The sequence below is a fragment of the Crocuta crocuta genome, unplaced genomic scaffold, assembly GCF_008692635.1.
Source record: "Crocuta crocuta isolate KB4526 unplaced genomic scaffold, BGI_CrCroc_1.0 scaffold72, whole genome shotgun sequence".
NCBI lineage: Eukaryota > Metazoa > Chordata > Mammalia > Carnivora > Hyaenidae > Crocuta > Crocuta crocuta.
In genome coordinates, this window is record NW_027529427.1 from 5,955,571 (window position 1) to 5,965,387 (window position 9,817).

General features: G+C 42.6%; 1 protein-coding gene across 4 annotated transcripts in view; it reads right to left on the minus strand.

Annotated features, from left to right (window-relative positions):
* Positions 1–350: 350 nt before the first annotated feature.
* The window catches only part of TULP3 (TUB like protein 3), a 65,424-nt gene continuing 55,957 nt past the window's right edge, over positions 351–9,817 (minus strand). For all 4 annotated transcript variants that reach the window (XM_077759185.1, XM_077759186.1, XM_077759187.1 and 1 more), the window contains exons 5-11: positions 8,682–8,809; positions 7,465–7,662; positions 5,732–5,844; positions 5,049–5,163; positions 2,067–2,165; positions 1,497–1,668; positions 351–512 (exon numbers count right to left, since the gene is read on the minus strand). In XM_077759185.1, coding sequence (XP_077615311.1) covers positions 379–512; positions 1,497–1,668; positions 2,067–2,165; positions 5,049–5,163; positions 5,732–5,844; positions 7,465–7,662; positions 8,682–8,809 — 959 coding nt within the window. In that variant the 3' untranslated portion in view covers positions 351–378. The remainder of the gene's footprint in view (positions 513–1,496; positions 1,669–2,066; positions 2,166–5,048; positions 5,164–5,731; positions 5,845–7,464; positions 7,663–8,681; positions 8,810–9,817) is intronic.

Sequence of the window (9,817 nt, forward strand, 5' to 3'; positions counted from 1 at the left end):
GATTTGAGCTGCACATTTCCAAGCATAGGGAATCGGACTCTCGAGGGCACGGACTCTGTTGGGCCATAACCTCAGGAGCCACTAATGTGCTCTGAACAAGAACCTCTCTGTGCTTTGAACAATCTCTCACCCGTGTTCAGCTGTGATCCCTGACTAGGTCTGTGAAACCCAGAGAAGCTGGGGGCATGTGTACATATACACGTGTGTACACACGTGTACATATGTGCACACGCACACATGCAGATGCACATAGAGATACATACATACATTCAGGGATTACTCCCAAAGGGGCCGGCAGTCACTCTTCATGTCCTGGCGCAAAAGCAAAGAAGGCGATTGAAAGCTCTGAGTGACAAAGTTCAGCCCTTGCTGTTTCTCTCATTCGCAGGCCAGCTTGCTGTCGAAGCTGGAAAGCCCTATGGCAAAGGCCTGAAGTGCACACAGAGGGTAGTTGTAGTCCAGAGTGAACACATCGTCTGCCACACGTCCAAACTGCATGACTATGTAGTCAGCTAGGAAAAGAGAGAAATGAGGACGTTAGAAAATAGTGGGGCTGTACTGGAGAAAAGCCTACTAAAGATACAGCAAAGAATCCTTCAAATCGGTCCGTTAATCACCAGATCTCTTTAAAATGGGAAACTTTGAAAAGGAAAAGAGGCATTGTCCAGAGTGCCTGCTAACTGTGAGCCAAGTCTCTATTACTATTCCTCTCAAATACAGAGAGCAGGAGACTACTCCTGACTAGCGTGCAATGATAAGAGAAGGGAATAGTACAAGCTTCGAGGACCAGAGTTTGAGTGAGGGTCATTTGCATCGGCTTCCCAAACAGTGGTTCAGAAATTCTACTCTAACGGGCACCTGGGAGGCTCAGTTGGTTAAGCATCTGACACTTGATTTCAGCTCAGGTCATGACCTCATGAGATCGAGCCCCACACAGGGATCCAAGCTGTCAGTGCACAGAGCCTGCTTGAGATTCTCTCACGCATGTGCTCTTAAAAATAAACATTTTTTTAAAAAAAGAAGTTATACTTTGTTTTTTAAATATTTTTAATATTTAATATTTAATATCTGTCAGCACAGAGCCTGATGTGGGGCCCTAACCCACAAGCGGTGAGGTCATGATCTGAGCCAAAGTCAGACGCCTATCTGACTGAGCCACCCAGGCGCCCCAGAAGTTTTACTTTAAAACTACACTTTAGTCTTTCCAAAGAAATAATTTCTTTCTTAAATAATTCTCCCTTGGGGGCTGCCTGGGTGGCTCAGGCGGTTGAGTGACCAACTTTGGCTCAGTCATGATCTTACAGTTTGTGAGACAGCAGGGAGCCTGCTTCAGATCCTCTGCACCCCCCCCCCACCCCCCCCCCCCNATTTAAAAAACTAATAGTAATAATTCTCCCCTGAGCAGAACTTCCTGTCAGTGATAGGAAGTGCTCCTACCCCTACCATGTAAGAACATCTTTCTTCCTATTCCCACCCAGCCCTTCCTGTGGGCTCACGGTCATTCTCGTGAACTATCTGGAAGTTCTTCACAGATGCCTGCGTGACCCGGCCGTGGAAGTTCAGGACGTAGGACTGCGTGTCGTCGTTCCACACCGGAGCCTTGTTGTGTAGTTCGATCAAGTTTTCCATGGTTTTGTTCTGCCATTTGGAAAGCAAGCTCTCGTGGTCCTGTATGAAGAGAAAATCATCACTTTGTACTGAGAACCACAGGAAATCATTCACTCTCAGCTCTGTGAGGTAGAAGGCAGAGTAGGAGACTACTTCCTCCATTTCAGAAAAGGTACAACAGACACAGAAAAAGCCCAAAGTGAAGGCAGGTTTTAAAAATTGTGGTAGCTTATCCAGGATTTCTCCTGGCAGACCAAGCAGTTTCAAATCAACCACCTTAGCAATTCTGCTGCAACTGCCCTTGTGCTGAGGTTCTAGAATGATCGCTCTCCTAACGAATGGTATGAGCCATTCTCCAATTTGGGTTCTGTAGAATCAACACTTTTTTGTATTGATCTTGTCTGTACCGTATTCTTGTCTTTGAGACTCCTTTGTTGATTGACTATGTCCTTACTTACATTTCGTGGCCGAAATGGGATCCGTTCATGATTCATACTCATGCCTGGAATGATCACAGACATTTTCCTAGGACCTTTAAATCCAAGTACATTTGTTTCCTGGAAGACAGAATAAGGCAGGAATTTGAAAGCAGAAAGGAAAAACACAAGACTTTCGTGAGCATGTAAAATGTCCAGTGATGATGTCAAAATGACTAAAATCTATTTTATTACTTCACTATAGGTGAACAAAGAGACAGAGAATCACAAACAAGGAAGGTAATATTGTACCTCCTTTTAAGCCTAATTTGAATACTTGAATTTGAAACAGATTCTATTGGCTTGAAACTTTATTCTTTTTACTCTTAAGTGAAACTTGAGGCAGCTGTGAGCAAACTTGCCAACTTTGTCCTCATCTCAGGGGTGCCTGGGTGGCTCAGTCAGTTAAGGGTCTGACTCTTGATTTCAGCTCAGGTCATGATCTCACAGTCATGAGATCCAGCCCTATGTTGGGCTCTGCACTGACAGCGTGGAGCCTGCTTGGGGTTCTTTCTCCCTCTCTCTCTGCCCCTCCCTCACTCATGAGCATGTACTCTCTCTCAAAATAAACAAATAAACTTTAAAAAAAAAAAAAAACACAGTTTTTGGGGGGCACCTGGGTGGCTCAGTCAGTTAAGCATCCCACTCTTGGCTTCAGCTAAGGTCATGATATCACGGTTGTGAGGTCAGGCCCCGCAATGAGCTCTGGGCTAATAGCGCAGAGCCTGTTTGGGATTCTCTCCCTCTGCCCCAACCTACTTGCTCTCTCTCTCAAAATAAAGAAACCAAAAAATAATTTTTTGTCATCATCAATAAATATTTCCCAATGAGGACATGGCACTATATGATATACAGTGAGAAGTACAGCTTAAATTATGTAGGGAATGTACCAGGAAGTAAAAAATTCCAATGCCTATATCCAGATAAGGAATATAATCAGTGAGTGGTATTGTAATAGCCATGTGTCCAGGACAGATGGTAGCCACATTTGTTGTGAACACAGCATAATGTGTAATTGTGTCAAATCACTAAGTTATACACCTGAAACTAATGTAACATTGTGTGTTATCTACATAAATAAAAAAATAATGATAACAATACTGTACTGCATATTTGAAAGTTGATAAAAGAGTAGATCTTAAAAGTTCTTATCATAAGAGAAACAGCTGTAACACGCATGTAACCATGCGTGGTGATGGGTATTAACTAAACTTATTGCGATGATCATTCTGCAATATATACATATATATAAAATCATTACATTATACATCTGAAACTAACATGTAAATTACACCTCAATTTAAAAAACAATAAACCTAGGAGCGCCTGGGTGGCTCAGTCGGTTGAGTGTCCGACTCTTGATGTGGACTCAGGTCATGATCCCAGGATCGTGGGATCAATCCCTATGTCAGGCTTCACTCTGAGTGTAGAGCCTGCTTGGGATTCTCTCTCCCTCTCCCCAACTCCTCCACTTGAGCACATACTCTCTCTCTAAAATAAATAAAATTTAAAAAAAAATAAACTTAAAAAACTTTAAACGCCAGGCCAGGTGGATTATATATGAATAGAATAAGCACATTAAATAGGTAAATATATATGTTTTTGTTTGTATACCTATACATAGTTACATGTGCCTATGTACATATCTATGAAAGTTATGCATAGTTAAAATATGTAATGGAAAAATGAGGCTAGGAGAGAAAACACTATACATTATATAAAATATTAAGTTAACCAACATTTCATGGGAAATGGTGAGATTAATTCCAATTTATGAAAAGTTGCGACTTTGGGATCAAAGCAACAGGTTAAGTCAGGTTAATTGCTTCTTGTTTTCTATTACTTGACAACTTTGGGATGCTTACCATGCACCAGGCCCTGTGCAGGTGGGGATGTAGCAGAGAATAAGAGTTTACACTGGTAGAGAAGGTTCGTGTGGAACAAGCAGTGACAAGTAGAATGTGTGAGTTACTGGAGGAAGCACAGGGAGCCATGGGGATGTACAGACGCAAAGGTCAATTCTATCAAATGGTAAGCAAAGACTTCTCCAATGGCATCAGTGGTTAGACAAAGGACAAGGAGGGGGAAAGGAAAGGCTCTTGGGTAAGTAAAGCTCACATGGTGCAGCGAGGGAATGACGGGGCTGTTATGGCTCCCAGTATGAGAACGGGACGGGGTCAGAGCCACTAGAGGAGTCTGGAGCAAAGCCTAAAGCATTAGGCCTTTATTCTGTATGCAGTGGGTAGTCACTAAAAGCTGTGAAGCAAGAGAACCACAGCATCTACTGGAGCTGTGTTTTAGAAAGATCTATCTGGCAGCAGGATAGAGTGAATTAGGGGAACACTGAAAGTAAAGAAACCAGTTTCAACTTTGTTGTAACCTCCGACCAGTGGGTAAGAGGTAATAAATGGACTGAGTTAACGGCATGAGGAAATTACTCAACTGTCTGAGCCACCCAGGCACCTCACCAATGACATTAGGAAATCAAAGAGCAGATAAGGAAAGAAATGTTTTTAAAAAATTAAAAATAGAGGCATCTGGGTGGCTCAGTTGGTTAAGCGTCCGACTTCAGCTCAGGTCATGATTTTGTGGTTCATGAGTTCGAGCCCCGCATTAGGCTCTGTGCCGACAGCTAGCTCAGAGCCTGGAGCCTCCTTCAAATTCTGTCTCCCTCGCTTTCTGCCCCTCCCCCACTCATGCTCTGTCTCTCTCTGTCAAAAATAAATAAACGTTAAAAATTAAAAAAGAATTAAAAATAACCAAACTTGGTAATTCATAAATAATTACAATGAATATACAGAGAAAATGATACCAGCAACAGGAAAGGGGGATCACAGAAACAGAAACAAGCGTGGGAGGGAAGACTGTGAGTTCAGTGTTGGTCAGGTTTAAAGGGCCAGCAGGGCACCCAGGAGGTTAAGGAAAAGACTCCGGAAAAGAGTGAGTTACAAGACTGGCACGTACGTAGCAGACGGCTGCCAGCTCCTGCCGGGTATAGGCCTTCTCTACCAGGCCTTGGGCCTTGGCTGGGCTGACACCGTGGTCGTAAACTGTAAACTTGGTCCCCATGAGGTTGGATCTAGAATCAAGAGGCAAAAGTCGCCGTTAATAATCTATAGTTTTTCTCCAACACAAATACAAATCTAGGACAGGTGTGTAACAGAGTGGAAGCCCATTTGCCTGTTCTCCAAATGTTCATCACTACTTTTTCAAAGATCACTCATTCAATAAGGAAGGGACTTCGATTTTCTGTTAACTTCTACTTTTTTTTAAGATTACACATCAATACGTGCTCAACGTAAAGAAGATATGGATTGCTTTGGGGCGCCTGCATGGCTCAGTCACTTGAGCATCCGACTTTGGCTCAGGTCACGATCTCACAGTTCTCTGAGTTCAAGCCCTGCTTCAGGCTCTCTGCTGTCAGCTCAGAGCCGGTTTGGGATCTTTGTCCCCTCTCTCTCTGCCCCTCCCCTGCTCGACTCTCTCTCTCAAAAATGAATAAACATAAGAAAGGAAGGAAGGAAGGAAGGAAAGAAAAGAAAAGAAAAGAAAAGAAAAGAAAAGAAAAGAAAAGAAAAGGATTGTTCTACAACCACAGGAATAAAAGTATCAGAAAGAATAGATGAGTAAAACAAGGCTGCTCTCACCTCAGTTTGCCGATATAACTTTCCCCTTCACGAGATAAATCTGTTGGATCAGTGGAGATAAGGTAGTTGGATGTTTTGCTCTTTTTCCGCTTTCTACCTGCAAGAAGAAATATCTGGAAAAAGAAAAAAAATGTCAGCCAAAAATGTCAAAAGGACCACCACGGCTTGTTCTTTTTTTTTTTTTTAAGTTTATTTATTTATTTTTGAGAGAGGCAGAGACAGCGTGAGGGAGGGAGGAGCAGAGAGCGAGGGAGACAGAGGATTCCAAGCAGGTAGCTCGCTGTCAGCACTATGGGGCTCGAACTCATGAATAGTGAGATCATGACCTGGGCTGAAGTCAGACACTTAACCGACTGAGCCACCCAGGCGCCCCGTCCCATCCTTCCCATTCTTTACTGCAGCTGTTTCCTCATATTCCTTTTCACTTTTTTCAGTGATATCAATACTGTCCTATGTATGCATCCTTAAATCCCACTAGACTTGGACAATGACAGGGAAATAGGAGAATGGCAGTAGCTAAGGAAGGGACTTTGAAATCAAACAGTCTGGCTCTGCCTCATATTAGTGTGACCTGAGGCGGGTATGTCACTCCCTATGTTGCAGTTACTCATCTAGAAGCAGGGATAAGAAATCCTATCTCTCGTATAATACAGGAGATACTACATACATGAAGCATTTAGCACATGCCTGCTACAGCATAAACACTTAATAAAGAGTGGTTATAATAACAATGATATAAATCATCATCTCATTCCTGTGCTCTTAAAATCATCCACTTAGACCTGGTAGCAAGACAAAATACACTGTTCATTAGCAAGTAGTAAATTGCTTCCAATTTATATTTAAAGTAAATTAGAACTTCTAGAGGGAGTCATAAGACGTTTCACTTGCATGCTGTTCTGTATTTCCACTAAGCTTGATCTTTCTTCTACAAGGTCATGTTCTACCATAATTAAAATAAAAACTGAAGAGCACACAATAACACCCTCCCCCTGCCAAAAAACAGGATCGAGGTGCAAATAATTACATTCAAATATTCTCCTCCATTTTCTTATATTCTGGATAAAACTCTTTTTATTCGAGGTGGGATAGATTTTGCCTGTGAGACTATGGGCTCTTTGAAACTAGAACACAGCACCTAGGAGTTAAGAAGTACAGTCTTCTTCCAGATGACTTGGTCTGTTCCCAGTGCTGTTCCCCTATCCTGAGGCCCTTCAATAATCTATTCCCACAACATTCTTCCCCTCTATTTCAAGGTCTGTCTTAAGAATCAATTCTTAGGGTGCCCGGGGGGACCTTGTAGCTTGAGTGTCTGGCTCTTGGTTTGGGCTCAAGTCATCATCCTGGGGTGGTGGGATTGAACCCATGTCAGGCTCTGTGCTGAGTGTGGAGTCTGCTTGGGATTCTCTCCCCCCTCCCTGCCCCGCTACCCCTTCTGCCCTTCTCCCCCACTCTCAGTCTCTCAAATAAATAAAAGAAAAAAATTTTAAAAAGTTTTTTTAAATGTTTTATTTATTTTTTGAGAGAGTGTGAGTGGGGGAGGGGCAGAAAGAGAGGGAGACAGAGGATCCGAAGCGGGCTCCATGCTGACAGGCTGACAGCAGCAAGCCCAATGCGGGACTCGAACCCATGAACTGTGAGATCAGGACATGAGCCAAAGTCGTTCGTTCAACCGACTAAGCCACGCAGGCACCCCTAAAAGAAAAGAAATTTTAAGGAATCATTTCTCATACCTTCCGATTTTCATCTTTTTCCAAGTGCATATAGTAAGTGGGGAAGAGACCCCGATCCATTCCTTTTTTATCCCTGGTTATCCGACACTTTACTGTAACACCCCGAGGGGCAGGACTATATGCAAAGTCCTCCAAATTCTCCACATCTCCCAGCTGGTTGTCAGTTTGTTGGGCTGCAGTACCGGAAGCTCCTGTATCCTGAAAGAAGAGCCACATGTGAGCAATAGGAGGTTGGATCAGAAAACTTCTTATTCTCGTCAAGAAACAAGCAATGGACAAAATAATTTAGTGACTTGTCCCTCTGTCTCTAGTCTTCTGACAAAATAAAGGGAAACTCTGAGAAGTAAATAAGTACATGAATATTGGGAATAATGAAGGAGTCAAGGACTAAAGTGGGCTATAACTTCACAATAGCTGGCTTGAGGCACAAGAAATTAGGGGGGACACGAACTTTAAGGATAAATTTGACCTTAAATCTTTTGAAAGAGGCGCGCCTGGGTGGCTCAGTCCATTAGGTATCTGACTTCGGCTCAGGTCATGATCTCGTGGTTCATAAGTTCAAACCCCGTATCAGGCTCTCCACTCTTAGCACGGAGCCCACTTCAAATCCTCTGTCCCGATGAATGGATCAAGAAGATGTGGTTTATCTATACCATGGAATACTACATGGCAATGAGAAACAATGAAATCTGGCCATGTGTAGCAACATGGATGGACCTTGAGGGTGTTATGCTGAGCGAAATAAGTCAGGCAGAGAAGGACAAATATCATATGTTTGCACGTATAGGAGGATTAGGAGGAACTTGACGGAGGAACAAGGGGGAGAAGAAGGGGGGAAATGGTGGGGGAAAGGGAGAGAGGCAAACCATGAGAGACTCTTGAATGCTGACAAAAACTGAGGACTGATGGATGTGGGGGGGAGGGGGGATGGGCATGGAGGAGGACACTTGTGGGGATGAGCACTGAGTGTTATGTGGAAACTAATTTGACAATAAACTATTTATAAAAAAAAAAAACAACAAATCCTCTGTCCCTCCTCCTCTCTGAGCCTTTCCCACACGCACCTGTGCATGTACTCTCTCTCTCTCAAAAATAAATAAACGTGTAAAAAAAACCTTTTGAAGGCACCCTCACTCAGTAATCCTGTTTAAATATTAGAGGTACATTTGGGAAATGGTTAAATAAGTTCCAAAGGAAGACATTTCGGAACTACATACTGTGGTTGATTTCTGGCTGGCTGCAGAATTGGGTCTCTCTGCATCTGAATATGGTGAATTACATAATTTTTTTCCTTCTTCTTCACCATCAGTCTCCTCTTCATCAAAGTTCAAACTACCTGAGATACCTGGAAGAAAGGAAGAACTGTCAACACTGCCAACACTGGCTTAAAAAATAAATCTTCAAATCACAATAATTTTAATTTTCTTGCTTAAAACATCCCAGCTATTCTAACTTAAAACATAGCTACTTTATCCAAATTTTGACAGTTCTTTCTTCATATTCTTACTCAGGTCTATTCCTTGTTTTCCCTTTCCACTGTTGTCATGTATCTGATACAGAATTAATATCCAGAATCTGTAAAGCACTCCTACAACAACAACAACAACAACAACAACAAAACAAACAACCCAATTCAGAAATGAGTAAAAACATGAATCAACATTTCTTCAAAGAAGATATATTAGTGGCCAATAAGCACAGGAAAAGATGCTCAACAACACTAGTCCCTAGGGAAGTGCAAATCAAAATCACAATGAGATACTGCTTCATAAGCATTTGAATGTNNGAGAATGTGGAGAAATTGGAACCCCTGTGGAACCCTGCGCCTTTCTGGTGGCAATTAAAATGGTGCAATCACTGTAAAACAATATGGTGGTTCCTAAAGTATCTATTTTTTAAAACTATTTTTTTAATGTTTAGCTATTTTCTTTCTTTTTTTTTGTTAAAGAGTGAAAGAGAGTGTGACTGTTGGGGGGGTGGGGGGTGGCGAGAGAGAGAGACAGAGAATCCCAAGCAGGCTCTGCACTGTCAGCACAGAGTCCAATGGGTAGCACCAGCTCAAGAACTGTAAGATCATGACCTGAGCTAATATCAAGTGTGGGATGCTTAACCCACTGAGCCATCCAAACACTCCTAAAAATGTTTATTCATGGGGTGCCTAGGTGGCTCAGTTGGTTAAGCATCCGACTTCGGCTCAAGTCATGATCTCGCGGTTTGTGGGTTTGAGCTCCATGTGAGGCTCTGTGCTGACAGCTAACTCAGGACCTGGAGCCTGTCTTTGGATTCTGTGTCTCCCTCTCTTTCTGTCCCTCTCCTGCTCACGCTGTCTCTCTTTCTCTCTCAAAAATAAATT